Source organism: Armigeres subalbatus, chromosome 2, assembly GCF_024139115.2.
Source record: "Armigeres subalbatus isolate Guangzhou_Male chromosome 2, GZ_Asu_2, whole genome shotgun sequence".
Taxonomy (NCBI): domain Eukaryota; kingdom Metazoa; phylum Arthropoda; class Insecta; order Diptera; family Culicidae; genus Armigeres; species Armigeres subalbatus.
In genome coordinates this window covers 296,771,483-296,791,016 of record NC_085140.1, presented here as the reverse complement: position 1 = coordinate 296,791,016, position 19,534 = coordinate 296,771,483, and the positions used below count along the sequence as shown (strand labels likewise).

The following is a 19,534-nucleotide window of genomic DNA, read 5'->3' as shown; positions in this document are numbered from 1 at the left end:
TGTGTTTTTCCACTAAAAAAATGATCCCCCCCTTGCCCCTCCTTATTATCCCCTCCCTCTCTAGCTACACTACTGTACAGAGTACGGAAAGTATTTACCAATCGGATAAAAATTCGCGAGATTGCGTGATAATCATGCATTTAATTTCGCACGGCACCGAATACGCCTGCATCGCCGCCCCAATGGTCGGTGGTACGTTGCTCTCATTTTAAACACCCCTGGGGGACACGCTCGACACCCTCGACTTTGGATGCTTATAACTTGGCCAATTTCAAAGGGATTTACATCCGGTCTTCACCAGTCGCTTCCTTATATAAAAAAGGTTCTACACTTTGTCCACAACAGGAATCCGTCGACAACAGCGCCACCTAGAAGCAAAAAACTGAAACGGTTGCGTTTCCTCATACATTTGGATCACTTTTCCCATACAAACTTTGAGCCATTTGCGCACGCCAACCACTGAACCGAATGAGCTGAAATTTTCAGGGGAGCTTCTGGAACCCCCAAACTGTCATTTAAGGGTGCAAGGTTTGAAATTCAGGATTTCATGCATTTTGGGCCAGTCTAATGACACATCCATCATTTATAATGGTAGAGTGATCAGAGCCCTCACATCGAAGCTCCAACGAGGCCTGAATGTCCTGACAGAATACTTCTCCAGCTGGAAGATTTGCATCAATGCGACCAAGACACAAACCATCCTCTTTCCCCTTTCCCCTATCTCCCAGACTTGTTCTGGTTGAGGATTGCAAAACAGACACCGTTGGAATGGACTGACACGGCTGATTACCTTGGCCTTACACTAGACAAAATGCTGATTTTCAGACAGCAGATCGACAGACTGCTAGACCTGATTCTTAGTATTATTTTTAGAGCATTTTCTGAGAACACATGTATTAAGATACAATCTTAACATTTTCCGGAACATAATCTGATCGAATTTCAAAATCATTGATCTGCATGAATTGCCAAATAAGAACAAAATCATGTTCTGTATTTTTACATTGAAATTTAGTTTTTAATTTTAGAGTAGCATAAAAGTAATTTAGTACAGGGTTTGAAAAAAATTATCTCCCTTTTACTTCCAATATTTTGTTTCAACGTCTCTACACAAATACGTATTTCGTTCACTACTTGTGGACATCTTCAGTGTGTTGTCCACAAGTAGTGGATGAAATACGTATTTGTGTAGCCACGTAAAAACAAAATAGTGGAAGTAAAAGGAAGATAATTTTTTTCAAACCCTGTAACATTTTCCTCTAAGACGCTCGAAATTAATTATTTAGTAATTTAGCAATAGTAATTTACAATAATTTTTTATACTCAAATCTTCAAGAAATCTGTAAAATCTGTCAATTTTCCAAAAATCTGTATATCTGTATATACAAATTCTTGGTCACAGCCTTTCCCAAAAAATCTTTAAAATACAGAAAAATCTGTATATGTGGCAACAGGTGACGTAGACTGGTGAATCATGAAGGCTTTTAGTTATCGCACAAGCCTTTTCGGACTAATCGGATAATTTATATGTTTGGAAGAATTTGTGTACCTACAAGAAAAAGACCCAAGAGACCTGGTGGATCCAACAGCTTATACATGGATAAGAATAATGATTTCAAATCGAACCCCTCTTTGTTTGCACATATTTGCTTTATTTCGATATCTGAACTTACATGAATAATAAAATTATTTACACAGCTAGATATAATTGTCCATAGTTTGGATAACTTAATTTAAGTTTCAGTGTTCAATGTTTCCTTACGTTCTAGGGATGACTATGTTTCAGAATAAAGTTAAACTCCAGCAACAGTTACGAAGAGTTTCTATATAAGCATCGTGTGAATTTATGTTCACATAACTAACTTGATGGTATAAATAAGACGAACCGCGCTGTCTACAGCACAGGATTCCTAGTCAAAGCTTAATTCTATTGTTCCAACATATTCTGCATTACAATATTCAAACTGGGTTGTCGTTATGAATGACGAAAATGAGAACAAATGTCGGCTACCGTTTTATCGGGTTTCATGTTTCCCTGAAGAATGGACTTTCCGTTGGTAAAATCCTCCCAGCTGCATGTCATATTCTGTTTTCGCTTATCACTTCCTCTAGACCCCATTTGCGCCACGGCATGAGATAAATTCTAGTGATTCTGATGAAGAATGTAGGTTTGTTGGGAAGAGAAGTAAGAAATTTAAAATCGTATTCTATTCGAGTGATTGTGAAATTTTTCTGTTTTAATTAAAAGGTTGACAATTGATTTCGTGGGTTGTTGGGATGAAATCGAGTTCATAACTTTAATCAAATTAATCCTAATATAATCGAATACTCGGTGCTCGTGGCATCCACATATTGCTGTTTGTTCGTTTACTGAGGAATTTCTGTTTGTTACATTCGATGAAAGCTTTTTGTCTTCTGTAATTTTCGTTCACATACCATCAATTTATCACAGACACAATATGTACACAATTGTACAACTAATTAGCGATGCCATGCCATTTTTTCTTGTTTATGTTATTTTTCTGATGCCATCTATCTGTCAGTTCGTCACATCCAAAGTCTTACAAAAACTACCATTTTACTTTTCTTATATTTCTGATCTATACTAAAATAATAATTAATTGTAAAACTGACACCATTTCAATGTACATTCAACTGTCATTTATTTTTATTACATGCTCTTTTACCATGTTAAAAACAAACAAAGGGAATACAAACCGAGGAGAATCAATGATAAAGGCATTACGCAGTCGGAAATCAGCCGATTGATTTACAATTAAAATTCCCGCTTGGCGCTTTTCATTAAGCGGTCGGATCTCCATGTTAGAGTGATGCTCTGTTAATCAGTGCTCATTAATTAAAAAGTATAACTCCTATCGATACTCAAAATGTATGTTTGTGTGAATGCGTATTTTCGTTTGACCAACCATTCGTCCATTACGGATAATTACGGAAATTATGGAAATAAAAAATTATAAAAAGGTCGGCCATTGGCCCGGCCCTAGGGTTCCCGATGCTTGACCGGTGGGGTCACGAACGCCTGCAGGCTGAAGTAACGCGGGGTGTCGTTGGTGGTCACGCTGGTAACGTGGTGGAACTGACAGGGTTGGGAGATTTGTGACTTTGGCGGAAGGGTCATGGGTTTGGCGGTCTTCTTGGGCTTCCGCTTACGGCCCGGCACGGACAGGGCAATGTTCTCAGGATTGCTGATGAGTTCCTCCACGCGGACCCACATCTCGCGGGCAGCCTGGTTGGAGTCGAAACTGAAGCCGATTACCTTGCGGTGGTCTGGAAGAAATAAGATTGAACAGATCGGAATTTTGTTTGCCAAACATATTTTCAAGCATGTATAATCAATTATTCGATAAATATTCTATACACGAATTAACAGCACTATATCTTTATGTTAATGATAAGTTTTTGATATGTGCTGGGCAATAAAATTGTGAGTTGACATCGGGGTAGGGGCGTCTAACATAACACTGATCTTTACAAGGTCCAACTTCGTGCTTCCACTGGTCTGTCGTTTTCCTTCTGACATAAGCTAGAGTAAGGGGATGCGACATGTTTGGCCTCCCTAGGATGTGAAGGGTTTGGAAGTTGGATCTGTTAAACCTGAAAGAGCTGAGTTAATCCGCAAACAGGCTTCACCAAAGTGCATCCAATTCCAGTGCACAATGGGGAAATCCGATTTCAAAGGTGGAAAAAATTGATAACTTTCTTCACGAACAACTTACAGAAGAGATCAAGAGCTTATTCGAAAGGGAATTTTGCAAAGAATTTAGTCAGTGCTGTTTCATGGACGTGGAACGCTTCTGTATGTAGTTATTGAGCTCTTTTTGCCCTAATGCCCCATATATCGCGAGTTTCCAAACTATTTGTCATTTTATCCTTAAGACATTGTTCTAAAATTGCATTTATCTCTTCACTGTGAATCCACAGAAGGGCACTAAATATATTTTGTTAGCAAAAGTTGGAAATTTAAGGGATTTTGGGGTCAAATAAGCATCAAAGTGCATTTTATGTGCAATTTTCATGTATTCTGTAAAAATAGTAATATTTACAGATAAGTGTTAATATTATTGTCTCAAAGTGTGTAACAGATATTGACAAATGTTTGCCGAACAAAAATTAATGAAATAAATCGTTTCACAAATGTTTTATTTGGTTATTTATTGAGTAAAAAAACGATTTTGGAAAACTTTTGAATAGCACCAATGCCAAATATTTCCAAACCATACCCGATAGCACAACTAGACAAGAATAGTCATATGTTATGAGTCTTGATGTGATCATAGATAGGAGGTGATGGGAGATAATCTTTTTTCTTACCTTTTTGCCCAAATTCCCCTATGGAATAATATAGCTCAATGATTCTGAGCAAGAAAATGATGTAGTAATGTTAATTTAATTGATATTTACAATGATGTAATGAAAATAACATATAATCATATAATTTATTAAAAATAATGAATTATAGGGGATTTAGGGGTCATACAGCTTATTTAATGTAACTTTTTATACAAAATAGGATAACTTTTCTCACGAGCGACTCACAGATAAGGTTAAGGGCTTATTCGAAAGCGAATTGTCCAAGAAATTCAGTGAGTGACGTTTTATAGACATGAGACACTTCTATATGTAGTTATTGAGCTGGTTTTGCCCCAATGTCCCATACATAAAAAATTTTCATATTTTGGTACTTTTATCTTCCAAGTATTGTACTAAAGATGTGTTCTCCTCTTCATTACAGATCCATAAAAAAGCACTATACATGCTTTGTTGGTAGAAGTTGGAAATTTAAGGGATTTTGGGGTCAAATAAGTATTAAATTGCATTTCACGTGAATTTTTCATGTATTCTGTAAAAATCAATAAAAAATATAGTGATTTAAAAACTTGTAAGCATTGATGTAGCTCTGCATATGGTCAATTTTGGCGAAATCTACAGTCTATTGATTATTCAGATATTTACAGATAATAGTTGATATTATTGTCATAATTTTTTTTAACAGAAATCGTTACCATAAAAAAAAACAAATATCCATATAGGGTAATTCGCCAAATGTTGAACGACTAATTTCTTCGCCTATTGTTGAACGCACGTGCATCTCTTATGAGAGTTCAACAATAGGCGACAAAATTAGCCGTTCAACATTTGGCGGTTTCCCCTATTACATTAAAAATGGATAAGTGAAAACAATTATTAATTTTGAAAAGAATATTTCCTATCTATTCCTATCTATTATCACATCGACTTATATATTTACTCTTATCTAGTTGTGCAAACAGGTATGGTTTGAGAATAATAATATTTTTATTGATTTTTACAGAATGTATGAAAAATTCACGTAAAGTGCAATGTAATACTTATTTGACCCCAAAATCCCTTAAATTTCCAACTTTTACCAACAAAGCATGTATAGTGCTTTTCTATGGATCTGTAATGAAGAGGAGAACACATCTTTAGTACAATAGTTGGAAGATAAAAGCACGAAAATAATGATAAAATATGATGTATGGGACATTGGGGCAAAACCAGCTCAATAACTACATATAGAAGTGTCTCATGTCTATAAAACGTCACTCACTGAATTTCTTGGACAATTCGCTTTCGAATAAGCCCTTAACCTTATCTGTGAGTCGCTCGTGAGAAAAGTTATCCCATTTTGTATAAAAGTTACATTAAATGAGCTGTATGACCCTAAATCCCTATAATTCAATATTTTCATAAATTTAATGATTATATGTTATTTTCATTACATCATTGTAAAATATCAATTAAATTAACATTACTACATCATTTCCTTGCTCAGAATCATTGAGCTATATTATTCCATAGGGGAATTTGGGCAAAAGGTAAGAAAAAGATTATCTCCATCACCTCCTATCTATGATCACATCAAGACTCATAACATATGACTATTCTTGTCTAGTTGTGCTATCGGGTATGGTTTGGAAATGTTTGGCATTGGTGCTATTCAAAAGTTTTCAAAAATCGTTTTTTACTCAATAAATAACCAAATAAAACATTTGTGAAACGATTTATTTCATTAATTTTTGTTCGGCAAACATTTGTCAATATCTGTTTAACACTTTGAGACAATAATATTAACACTTATCTGTAAATATTACTATTTTTACAGAATACATGAAAATTGCACATAAAATGCACTTTGATGCTTATTTGACCCCAAAATCCCTTAAATTTCCAACTTTTGCTAACAAAATATATTATGTGTCCTTCTGTGGATCCACAGTGAAGAGATAAACACAATTTTAGAACAATGTCATAAAGATAAAATGACAAATAGTTTGGAAACTCGCGATATATGGGGCATTAGGGCAAAACGAGCTCAATAACTACATACAGAAGCGTTCCACGTCCATGAAACAGCACTGACTGAATTCTTTGCAAAATTCCCTTTCGAATAAGCTCTTGATCTCTTCTGTAAGTTGTTCGTGAAGAAAGTTATCAATTTTTTCCACCTTTGAATCCGGATTTCCCCATTGTGCAGTGTTGGGTGAGACTCTAAACAGACTCGACAACATGGTCATATAACGAAAACAATGCATAGGAATGCTGCATCCTGGCTTCGACGACGCTGCGTTGTTCTTCGTTTGTTCACACTCCAGTTGCAGGATATCTCACAATCAGCTATCTTAATTCTATTATCACAGTTCCATCCAAAACAAAAAACGCACCAGGATCTCTCTCCGTATGCGCTTTTAATAAACGCTATCATCACTTCATTTTTTGCTCGCATCTAATGAAAGCTCTGCCCGTTCCTTCCAGCTTCAGAACAGAAAAACGATGCAACGTGGAGCCAGCGCAAAAATTGTTCTCTCCTAATATTAGCATCGCCATAACGAAAGGGATAGCATCCCGGGGAGCCAGCGACAAAGCGCATAATAATCCACCTACCTGCCGAGAGACACATGGTGTGAAAGGCTGCCGCTGCGACCTTATAGTCGGACAGATTGTCGATGGTGTCCTTCCAGAGGGCGAAACAGGTGCCCCGTTCCGCCAGGACAAAGCTCACCCGCGGCGTACAGCGTGATCGTGTGCACCCTTTGTCGTGCAGCAGCACCGGAATGCCAGTGAAAACCAGACGCCAGTCGTCCTTGCCGATGCTTTCGTACAGATTGGCTAGCGATGTGCTGACGTAGACCTGCGGAGGAGATGGAGGGAAGGGCAAATGGGGTTTGATGAGAATTAAATTCACTTTCTGCTTTTTTTTCTGTGGACGAGATAAAAGATAGAAGTGTGATGGGACATGTTGAATATTTCAGAAAGAACCTCGTTGCTCATGAACGTCTTATGCTTTAAATAATTTACAATTTAAATTATAGGAATTCAAACACGTGGCAGACGGTATTTTCTGGGTAGCGTAGAGTTACTCTCAGAATTGAGCGTATACCATGGAGTTTATGAATATTTTTAAAAATTTCAAAGGGAAATAACTTGTTCACTTGTTTTGCCTTTCTCGTATACTAAGTACCGTTTTGACTCAAATTCCGAACATGACTTACATTCCGAACACTCGCTTCTAAATGGGCATTTTGGCTTTATTCGTGTAATTCATTTGTAATCTTGATTCTCAGAACTGAAAACCGATGGAATTTTTAGTTTTAAGGTGCCAAAACGCCAGTGTTCGGAGTATGAGTCATGTTCGGGATTTGAGCCAAAACGGTATACATAATATATTATATATTCACTCCAAAAACGAACTTTTTATAGAAGGTCCGGAGACTTATAGTGTTGTATACCAATCGACTCAGTTTGACGAATTGTGTGATGTCTGTCTTTTTTTTTTAAATAATTCTCAAAGTTTCATGCATTTTGAGTCCTTTGCCATCAAAAAAGAAAAAAAAAATTTCCCCCTTGTGAGAAAGGAAAGTTTTGATTAATTTTGAGCCCCCCTAAATCATGTCCGACTTAGCAAAAATTTTGCATGGGGGGATATTTATGGCTACGAAAACTTTTGCGTACCGTCCGCTTCTAAAATTCGATGAAAAAAATGTTAACCATCTGAAAACAAAGCACACAAGCCCAAGTCTTGGTGTTAGGTGCTTAACAGACCTGACACGATGACCCTCCGACAAGACAGGAGGTTTGCGCAGGCCCAATAAGCCGCCTTTAAAAACAACCATTACGAACGACATAGAAGATAATACGACTCGATATAATCGGCAACGACGTATAAAGGATTACGATTGGAAGCTTGGAATATGTAACTGCATGGGCGTAGCCAGGATTTCGAGAAGGGGGGGTCAACTTTTTTGGTCTTCCAAATCGTAGTTTTATAGTAGTTTTATAAAAACACATGAATATTAACACATGAAACCAAATCCAAACCAAATCGAAACAATAATGATTAAAACAATAATGGATTTGAAAATGCGTGATTTATTGCTCATCAGATATTTTAAAATAAAGTGAGAAAAATATTAACGAACTTAGTATTCAGAAAGAATATTAAATTGGCTATAACAATTATTATAAAAATCCTGCATTCTTTCATAAGTTTAAAAAAACTAGAACCATACATCTGAATTTCTAAACAAATCCTCTCTGAAATAATATCTATTATAAAATAGGCAGAAAAATCAATATGCAAGCTTTATTCAGGAATTCCTTCGACAATTGCTCCTGGCATTCTATCCGAAGTTCTATCAGGGATTCTTTAGGAATGCCTCCAGCAACTTCTTCGGCAGTGTCTTCAGGAATTCCACCATAAATTTTGCCGGGAATTGATCCGAACATTCCACCATTATTTACTTTAAGAAAATCTTCACAAACTTCTTTATAAGTTCTGCAGAATTCCCTGCAATAATTCAAATAATTTCGTGCTGTTTCCCATAATTTTTAAGAATAAGATTATTCCGTGGAAATTCCGCAGAAACCATTCCTAAGAAATTCACGAAAAATCTTCGAATTTCTTGTGTAAATTCCATAAAATTTTCCGCGAATTGTTTCGAATAATTTCTTGTGAAAATTTCAAAGAATTTCTCCAGGAATTCCACCGGAAATTTATACAGAAATTATACCGAAAATCAAATGGGAGCAATTGTGTTGAGATGAATCAGGCGGTTTATTATACGTGTGGGGTAATCATTCAGCTTGAGTTGGGAGAAAATTGTGTTTTTTTGTGGTTCTTGTGTCTAAGTTGGTGGAGAAACCCATCACTCGGTGAATGAAGTTTGTATCATTTTTGATCCCAAAAGACTGAAAGCCAATTCCTGGAGGAGGCCGTCGGGTGTTTGCTTCACGCGCTGAACATAAAACACTTAATTTAATAGTGTAGAAAGTGGAAAATATTAAGAATTTTTTGTGTAACAACACCCTTGTGCTGAATATATTGATGTAGAAGTGAATTTCGATCGGAAAACGGGCTATTGAGAAGAATTTTTAAAGTGATAAGTGAAGATTCAAAACATGGAAACATATTAACCTCAACACAACGAAGAGTTTTTGCTTTGGAAGCGTAGAAGCTCTCAGTTTTAGTTCGAAAAAGCTCATTTGTTGCCAAACATGAAAACGGATCAAATGAATACCGGTGAGGATGTTCCATAGTGACTATTATCATTAACAATAACAACTACATATTGCATGGAATACTTCCGATTTCTTCAATTAACCAATTGTTTACCTATTTTTCTACAAACATATAAAAATCTGATTTATTATTTAATTTCTATTTGTAATTTGTTGAATAGCTGATTTTATGTTTTTATAGCAACACTGCAGACTATTTGCAAACGTTTCGTCAAAAGCTTTCTGCCATATTCGTTGAAAGTTTTCCAAGCGTTCTTAATTCTGATTCCAGCCACCAGGTGTTTTGATGTTTTTCGTCATGTCTCGCGTGATTTTTGAAAGCGTCGTGAGTACAAATGAGAGACTCTTTCATTACGTTCTTTTTCACTAGCTAATATCGAAGCTAGTTTTGCATGTATTGCAATATTTCCACATCAGCACTCTAGACAAAGCTATTTTCTTCATACCTCTGCAGAAATATCCGATCTAAATGGCTTCGTAATAATCGAAAGAGAAAGTAAACAAAGAGAGCCTCTCTTTTGGACTTACGATGTTTTCAGGAATCACGCGAGATGTGTTTAATTCGAAACATTTTTGTTTGCGTTCAGTTTCGGTTTGCGGCTGTAGCAATTTCAAAAGGATGAGTCCTGGTTGGAAAGAAGCGGATTATACCGGTTCGAAAGTTACTTGGTTGACAGCTAATGTTTCCAGAAGTTCCCAACCTGGACTTGGTTACAGAACGATTAGGCATACTGGAGTTTGGTCGATGTGTTTGGCGGTATTCTAAATTATCAATGGGCCGAGTTTCGGGTTTTGGTCGTGATCAGCTGTGTTGTACTTGTTTCTCGGGGTAGTAAATATTCTTGCTATTTTAATGTGATTATTCTTGAGAGTGAGTCATTTGCGTTCCAATTATTTCCTAAAGTAGTTTCCGGAAATCCCGCCTAAGACTGACCGGGCGTGCATTCATATAATTACAAATATTGTCAATCATTGGCTCTTTTTTTTTGTCATAGACAGGTCAAGTAAAAGAAGCTTGAGACAATCTGCGGTCGTATCTGTAAAGCTGCGGTTGAATTAGGTGGAGTAGTGTCGGCTCGTCTTGCGAAGGGACAAAACATTTCTCTCAATAGCTCTATATTTTCTATTCATAATTTTTACATATATCTCCTAATATTTTCATTTAATTTCATATTCCTGTCCTGCAGTATAAATCTTCACAGAGACACCGCGAACTACCTATATAATTAAATAATATAATAACATAATTAGGATCTATATTCCCTTTTTCAGGTGAAATAGTGTTTGTCATGTTTTCTTGTTGGTGTTGTGTGGATTTCTCACTTAACTTTTAGAGGGGACCTAGGAGACTCTTTATTCATATTGAATCCGAGTGCTGAAATAAATATATCTTGTATACTTATATTGAACTATGTACAATCATATACCTATTCGTTATTTGATGCTCAGTGATTTTTTTTTTTTGCGAGTTCTAAGAAAATATGTGTTGAAAGTTAATTAAGTTTGAAATAAGTTTGTTCCACTAGCCTTGAAGTTAGCAGTCTGAATCCTGGTTAATCGGGAGTGTGAGAAGATTGGCTAGCTGCAGCTCGTACGCGCTTTCGGTTAGACCACAGAAGTTTGAGATCGGAAGGATTGGATACGCTTTTTTATTTCTGTTTTAATTTTTTTTTTATATTTTCAAATTCCGTTTATACATAAATTTATATTTTCTATGTCTTATTTACACATATATGTATAATTTAATATATTTATATATTTCCATTTATTCTCATAACTTGATATACCCATTTATCCGTAGTTATCAAAACCTTATAAATAAATGCTTCATATTTTATCATTTTATTTTTTTCAAGCACTTTTTAATTCAACTATCTATGCTCATTCCGCGGATATAAATTAGACTCGATTAGTGGGTGATCTGATGACGCTGATTTCTTGAAGCTGAGGTCCTTTGGCCAGGGACACTGTGATCTATTTTTCAAATAATGTAATCCCAATCTAAATATTTATATTTACTATTTCAGCTAAAACAAGTGTTACTGGTGAAGTTTGTTTCACACCTAGGATCAATTTGCTCTCCATTGATTTTTATAAATTTCAACGTTTTTTTCTACACTTATTCTTAATATTTCCATACATTTTCTTAAATTACTACGGAGCTCCATATATTTTAAATAATCTCGCATAAATATTTATGAACAATCATCTTGTCATAAACGATTTACCTAACCAAATGACAATTATTGATCTTCACTTTTAGAAACATTGGGTGCTGACGAAGATTCTGAACCAGCATCACACTACTAATATTACCACAATTTATTATTTCAGAAATATGCTGCAGATTGCAAAATCAATGCAATTGTTTTGCCAAAATCTATTTATTCATATTACATTCAAGAACAAAACATCACCTTTAACAATATCAATACCAATAAAAATATAATATTTACGCTTTTTCGCCAAGAAAAGCACCCCTCAATAACCCATCCAAACTCCAACTCCAGATACCTATGAAGGTCGCGCGAGTTCTCCGCATCTTCTTAAGTAGGTATCTAATCAACACTTCCCACCCAAATCCCCACTGATCGTAAGGACCTGGCCAGGTGTTGAACAAAGGGATCGTTGAATGAAAAACATGCCAAGCCCCAGGCTGTTTTTCTGGCGCATCTAACGTCCCTATCGACAGCCAACCCAGGATAGTGTGCGGTCAGATATGCTATGCTATGCTAAATTATACCGAAAATCAAATCAAAAATGGAATCTTCAGAGGAGTTCCTAGATTAATTCGCAATGAAATCCTGAAAGAATTCCGGTGGAAACTTCAAGATTTCCACTGGGAGATCCTCCAGGAGTTTCTCCGAAAATTCCTCCTGGAATTCTTCCAGGAGTTCCACCGGCATTTCCACCAAGAATTTCTCTAGGATTTCCTTCGAGAATTATTCCGGTAGTTCTATCGGCAGTTCCTCTGAAAGTTCTTCCGGGAATTTCGGTGGAATGGGAATTTATTTAGGCTTCTTCAGGAATTTATATAGATTTTCCACCAGAAGCTCCTCCGACAATTTCTCTGCGAGCTCCTCAGGGAATTCTCCGGGAGGTCCTCTAATGATGATGATGGTCCAGCTACAAACCCCAACAAAGGTTTCAGCTAGACTAGATTTGTTTATAAGATGAATTCTCTTGTTTCCGAGAATGCTTCTGGTAGTTTCCCCGGGGTTCGTTTGAAAATTCTCCCGGGAGATTCTTCAGAAATTCTTCCAGAAAATTTCTTCGAGAGTTCCTCCGGGAATTCCACCAGTAATTCATCCGGGAGTTTCTCCGGAAATTCCTCCGGGAGTTCCACCAGAAGCTACTCCAGAAAATTATTCAGGCTTTTTTCAGGAAATCATTTGGACTTTCTTCAGAAATTAAGCTGGAAATTCCTCCCGAAGTTCTTCCGATAGTTTCTTTGGGAGCTCATCCGGGAGGTCCTCTAGGAATTATTCTAGGAGTTCCTCCTGAAATTCCTCCGGGAGTTCTTACAGGAGATCTTACGGGAGCTCCTCCGGCAGTTCCTTCGGGAATTCCTCCGGGAGATCCACCAGCAGTTTCTACGAGAATCCCTCCGGGAGTTTCACCTACAGTTTCTCCGGGTGTTTCTCTGAAAAGGAACTCCCGGAGGAACTCCCAGAGTAATTTCCGGAGGAACTCCCGGGGGATTTTCTATAGGAATTTCCGGAGAAATTATCAGAGGAATTCTCGGAGGAACTGCCGGTGGAACTTTTTGAGGAATTTATTGAAGAACTACAGGAAGAATTTCCGTAGGAAATCCTGGAGGAACTCTCGTAAGAATTCTAGGATGAACTCCCAAAGGAACTTCCGTAAGAATTCCAGGAGGAACTCCTGGAAGAATTCTTAAGAGAACCTCCCGGAGAAATTCCCGTAAGAACTCCCAGAGAAGTTCTCCGAAAAACTTCTGGAGGAATTTGTAGATAAATGCCTAAAGAAATGCTAAATGAATTCCTGGAAGAAAGCCTGATTGAATTCCCGAAGGAACTACTGGTGGAACTTCAGAGGAACATCCGGTGGAATACCCTAGAGGAAGAGAAAAAAATATTTCTGAAGGAACTTCCAAAATTCCATTTCCCGTGCAATTCCTGCCAAATATCGTCCAGGAATTCCCTGTGAAGTTCCTGGATGTATTACCGGAGAATTTCTTGGAAAAACTCCTGGAAGAACTCCCATAAGCACTTCCGGAGGAATTCCCACATGGAAGTCCTGAAATAATTCTTAGAGAAGTTCCTAAAGGAATTTCCGAAAAAATATCTGAAGGAATTCCCAGAAAAATACCAGGAGGAATTAATGCAGAAATTCCCAGATGAAATCCAGAAAGTATTCCCAGATTAATTGCTGAAGAAAATCTCTGCGGATGCATGCCTGCAGCAAATGCCGGATTCTTCCTGAAGAGAGAATAGCCGAAGAAATATCTAGAAGTAAATCTTGGAGAGAAGAAAAGATATCTTCAAGGAATTTCCTCGTGAATTTCCTAAAAACAATTAGTGGGGGGTTTCTAGATAAGGAGGAATTACAATTACATGAGAAGGATTTTCGAACGATTTTCAGAGGTATTTGTGGATAACTTTCCGGAGGAATTTAGAAGTTGGGAGCTTCTAGAAGGATTTAAAGGAGAATTTTTGAGCCCGAAATGTTTCGAATTGTTTTGAACTTTCATATATTATAGATCCTGAATGTCCTAATAAGTTTTGGGATTTTTTTGAATTTCAACCACCTATTTCTGTATATGATTGGATTGTAAAGTGCACATGTTTGAGGGAATTCATTTCAGTACCCGTTCAATCTTTCCACAATTTGGGGGGGGGGGGGCGACGGCCCCCCCCTGCCCCCCCTTGGCTACGCCCATGTGTAACTGCAAGTCACTAGGCTTCACAGCTTGCGACAGGATAATCTACGATGAATTACATCCCCGCAACTTCGACGTCGTAGCGCTGCAGGAAATCTGCTGAACAGGACAGAAACTGTGGAAAAACGGGCATCGAGCGGCTACTTTCTACCAAAGCTGTGGCACCACCAACGAGCCGGGAACCGGTTTCATAGTGCTGGGGATAAGATGCGCCAACGCGTGATTGGGTGGCAGCAAGGATGTGCAAGCTGAGGATTAAAGGCCGTTTCTTCAACTATAGCACCATCAACGTGCACTGCCCATACGAAGGGAGACCCGACGATGCGAAAGAAGCGTTCTACGCACAGCTGAAGCAGACATACGATGGATGCCCACTGCGGGACGTCAAAATCGTCATCGGTGACGTGAACGCACAGGTAGGAAAGGAGGAAATGTATAGACCGGTCATTGGACCGGATAGTCTGCACACCGTATCGAATGACAACGTCCAACGATGCATAAACTTCGCAGCCTCCCGCGGAATGGTAGTCCGAAGCACCTTCTTTCCTCGCAAAAATATCCACAAGGCCACATGGAGATCACCTAACCAAGAAACGGAAAACCAAATCGACCACGTTCTAATCGACGGTAAATTCTTCTCCGACATCACGAACGTCCGCACTTACCGCAGTGCGAATAATGAATCCGACCAGTACCTCGTTGCATTATGCCTGTGTTCAAAACTCTCGACGGTGTACAACACACGTCGAATTGGGATGCCGCGGCTTAACATTGGGCGGCTACAAGACGGTAGACTAGCCCAAGGATACGCGCAGCAGCTGGAAGTGGCAGTCCCAACGGAAAAGCAGCTAGGCGCAGCGTCTCTTGAAGATGGCTGGAGAGATATTCGATCCGCCATTGGAAGCACCGCAACCGCTGCACTTGGCACGGTGCTCCCGGATCAGAGAAACGACTGGTATGACGGCGAATGTGAGCAATTAGTTGAGGAGAAGAATGCAGCATGGGCGAGATTGCTGCAACACCGTACGAGGGCGAATGAGGCACGATACAAACGGGCGCGGAACAGACAAAACTCGATTTTCCGGAGGAAAAAGCGCCAGCAGAAAGATCGAGACCGTGAAGAGACGGAGCAACTGTACCGCGCTAACAGCGTACGAAAGTTCTATGAGAAGTTAAGCCGTTCACGTGAGGGCCACGTGCCAAAGCTCGATATGTGTGAGGACATAAACGGAAACCTCCTTACAAACAAGCCTGAGGTGATCCAAAGGTGGCGGCAGAGCTACGGATAGCACCTGAATGACGATATGGCAGACAACGGTGGCGGTATGGTTACGAACCTAGGAGCACGCGCACAGGACATGCGACATTCGGCTCCGAATCTCCAGGAAATCCAGGAGGAGATTGGCCGGCTGAAGAACAACAAGGACCCTTGACCAACTACCAGGAGAGCTGTTTAAACACGGTGCTGAGGCACTGGCTAGAGCGCTGCACTGGGTCATTACCAAGATTTGGGAGGAGGAAGTTTTGCTGCAGGAGTGGATGGAAGGTGTCGTGTGTCCCATCTGTGAAAAGGACGATAAGCTGGATTGTAGCAACTACCGCGCAATCACATTGCTGAACGCTGCCTACAAGGTATTCTCCCAAATTTTATGCCGTCGACTAGCACCAATTGCAAGGGAGTTCGTGGGACAGTACCAGGCGGTTTTTATGGGCGAACGCTCCACCACGGACCAGGTGTTCGCCATTCGCCAAGTACTGCAGAAATGCCGCGAATACAACGTGCCCACACATCATCTATTCATCGACTTCAAAGCCGCACATGATACAATCGATTGGGACCAGCTATGGCAGCTAATGCACGAACACGGATTTCCGGATTAACTGATCCGATTGATCAAGGCGACGATGGATCGGGTGATGGGCGTAGTTCGAGTTTCAGGGGCATTCTCGAGACCCTTCGAATCGCGCAGAGAGCTACGGCAAGGTGATGGTCTGCTATTCAACATCGCTTTGGAAGGGGTAATACGAAGAGCAAGGATTAACACGAGTGATACAATTTTCAATAAGTCCGTCCAGCTATTTGGCTTCGCCGACGACATATACATTATGGCACGTAACTTTGAGAAGATGGAGGAAGTCTACATCAGACTGAAGAGGGAAGCTAAGCGGATCGGACTAGTCATCAACACGTCGAAGACAAAGTAAATGATAGGAAGGGGTTCACGAGAAGACAATGTAAGCCACCCACCTCGAGTTTGCATCGGTGGTGACGAAATCGAGGTGGTAGAAGAATTCGTGTACTTGGGCTCATTGGTGACTGCCGAAAATGATACCAGCAGAGAAATTCGGAGACGCATAGTGGCTGGAAATCGTACGGACTTTGGACTCCACAAGACGCTCCGATCGCATAGAGTTCGCCGCCGTACCAAACTGACAATCTACAATGCTCATTAGACCGGCAGTCCTCTACGGACACGAGACCTGAACGATGCTCGTGGAGGACCAACGCGCACTTGGAGTTTTCGAAAGGAAAGTGCTGCGTACCATCTATGGTGGGGTGCAGATGGCGGACGGTACGTGGAGGAGGCGAATGATTCACGAGTTGCATGAGCTTCAGGGAGAACCATCCATCGTTCACACCGCGAAAATCGGACGACTGCGGTGGGCCGGCCACGTAGCCAGAAAGTCGGACATTATCCTGGTTAAAATGCTTCACGACAACGACCGACGGGCACAAGTAGGCGAGGTGCGCAGCGGGCAAGGTGGATCGATCAGGTGGAAGATGACTTGCGGACGCTCCATAGACTGCGTGGTTGGCGACGTGTAGACATGGACCGAGCCGAATGGAGAAGATTCTTATATACCGCACAGGCCACTTCGACCTTAGTCTGAATAAATAATAATAATAATAAAAGTTCAAATATCCGGTACTCGGACATCTTTTGAACAGTTCGCACAATTATTTCACGGTTGTAAATTAAGAGTGCGTTTTCGAGTGTCCTACAATAAGGCAAATATTATATATTAAGAATATAGCCCACTCTTGCTAAAATCAAGCGAACGCGACTGAAGCGCTTCAACGGAATGCGGTCGAACTACTCAATCACAGCAACGCGTGGAAGCGAATCGTTGCCTTTCCAATAACATGCGGAGGTGCATCGTTGCTTCCATACACCTTGGGTGCATCCATAACAACGCGTGGAGGCGCATTGTTGCCTACATAACAACCAAAACAAATTACAATATCAGACTTTATACCACGTTCAGGGTTTGCAGAAATCGCTCTCAATAGATAACGAACAATGATAAAAGAGAGGCAAAAACTGTTCCGAATCATAACAAGCCATAATAACAAATTTATCAAACTTGTATACAAGTGCGAAAAAACAGAATCGGATAGGCAGTCCCCACAGAAAAATGGTGATTCTCGCTTTGTTTTCGCTCCTCTCGTGTTGGTTACTGCACAGCTGTGTAGAACAAGTTGAAATGCATCACCAGAGCCAGTGCTCCCCACATTTGGAGCTTTCTAAAATAAATGTATCATGGGGTATAACATCCCGAATCAGTTCTCTATTATGACAGCTTGCGAAAAAAGTTTCTCACGGTATGCTGCATATCGTAGGGACACGGCAGGTATTTTCGTCTGTTCGTCATAGTCTCGAAAACCAATAAAAGAGCCGTTTTTTTGTAAAACTCATACGTACCAAATCGTAAGCTCAGGAGAAACGTTCTGCTATAGTGGAGTTCTAGCAAATGTACGTTGCTTTCGTTGGTTTTAGCCCCTACGACGATGGACGAAAATACTTGCCGTGTCCCTATATGTATACAGAGATGATAAGTGAGAGACTTGCTTTTTCTCTTTAGGATTCAATCCCTGACCACGTTCCATCCAGCATCCAAATACTGCTTTTACATGGAGTATTTTCATACATGAGAGTTGTGAGAAAGGCATAACAAATGTACTGCATGTGTGTTACAATAATTTTATGTCGCTTTTCGTGCGTTTTTCATCTTGAAGATATCCTACCATCTCAAGAATATCGTTTCCCGACGTATGTTTGCCAAGCGCCAAAGTCCTGTGGATTTCGCACGGAAAATAAAGAAAAAACTGGTTCCATTTATAATGAATGGGGACTATAACCTGGCGAAAAAAATTTCCTGATCTGAGTAGTCAAAATAATTTAACAAAATAACAGCGTTTTTGTCCAGCATCAAAACGAATAACAGATGCATCATAAGCCATCTGCTTTCCATTATATCTGAAAAATAGTAGAATTTCCAAACAAGCAAAATGTAATAAAACAATTTGGCGTATTTTTGTAACATTTTATTATGTTTAACCTAGATTAAACGACGATACTCAACAAAACTTGTGTACTCGCTTTGCGCCATCAGTTTAAATAAAATCGGTTCGTTCACTATCATAAGTACTATACGTTAGATTCTCCGTTTATCTGGACTGTGCTCTTCAACATATCTGTCGAATGTTGCCTGTTCTTCATATGACCACATTCAGGACAACCGATGATGGCTTGAATGTGCTCTTGTGCGAAAAGTGGAATGGCTTTTCGGTTAGCATAAGTTAACATAATAATCTGTTAAGAAAGCATATCGAGAATTAGATTTCACTTTTTAAGTAGCATGCCGGTCACTTACCTTTTTATTATCGTTTTCTCCGTTCCTTCTGTTCATCAATAGGGCACTGCACGGAAACATCTCTTTCTCTTTCGTTCCTCATAAATTTTGACGTTTACTGGCCTTGCTGTTTTCTAATTTCTTTGCAGCGAGAAAGGGACAAAGCAGTCCGTGCAGTGCCCTATACTAAAATAGGAAGTGAAACTTTGAAATTGACGTTTGATTGTTGATTTATGAAACATTGAAAACGCAGAGCATACTTGATCATTTTTCAAAAAAATGGATTGACTTTGAGTCACAAGTTGGCGCTGCTGTCGGAGCAATTTGTTCACCAAAAGGTAGTATGGATTATGGAATATTGCAGAGTGGACTTTCTTGTACTTTAATATTTTTGAATAAGGGTTCTACTGAAACGAATTTCAATAATTTCAATATATT

General features: G+C 39.3%; 1 protein-coding gene across 2 annotated transcripts in view; it reads right to left on the bottom strand.

The window, feature by feature from the left end:
• Positions 1-1,631: 1,631 nt before the first annotated feature.
• Positions 1,632-19,534, bottom strand: part of LOC134212443 (uncharacterized) — a 437,347-nt gene continuing 419,444 nt past the window's right edge. For both annotated transcript variants that reach the window (XM_062690312.1, XM_062690311.1), the window contains 2 exons: positions 6,925-7,171; positions 1,632-3,288 (listed from right to left, as the gene is read on the bottom strand). In XM_062690312.1, coding sequence (XP_062546296.1) covers positions 3,002-3,288; positions 6,925-7,171 — 534 coding nt within the window. In that variant the 3' untranslated portion in view covers positions 1,632-3,001. The remainder of the gene's footprint in view (positions 3,289-6,924; positions 7,172-19,534) is intronic.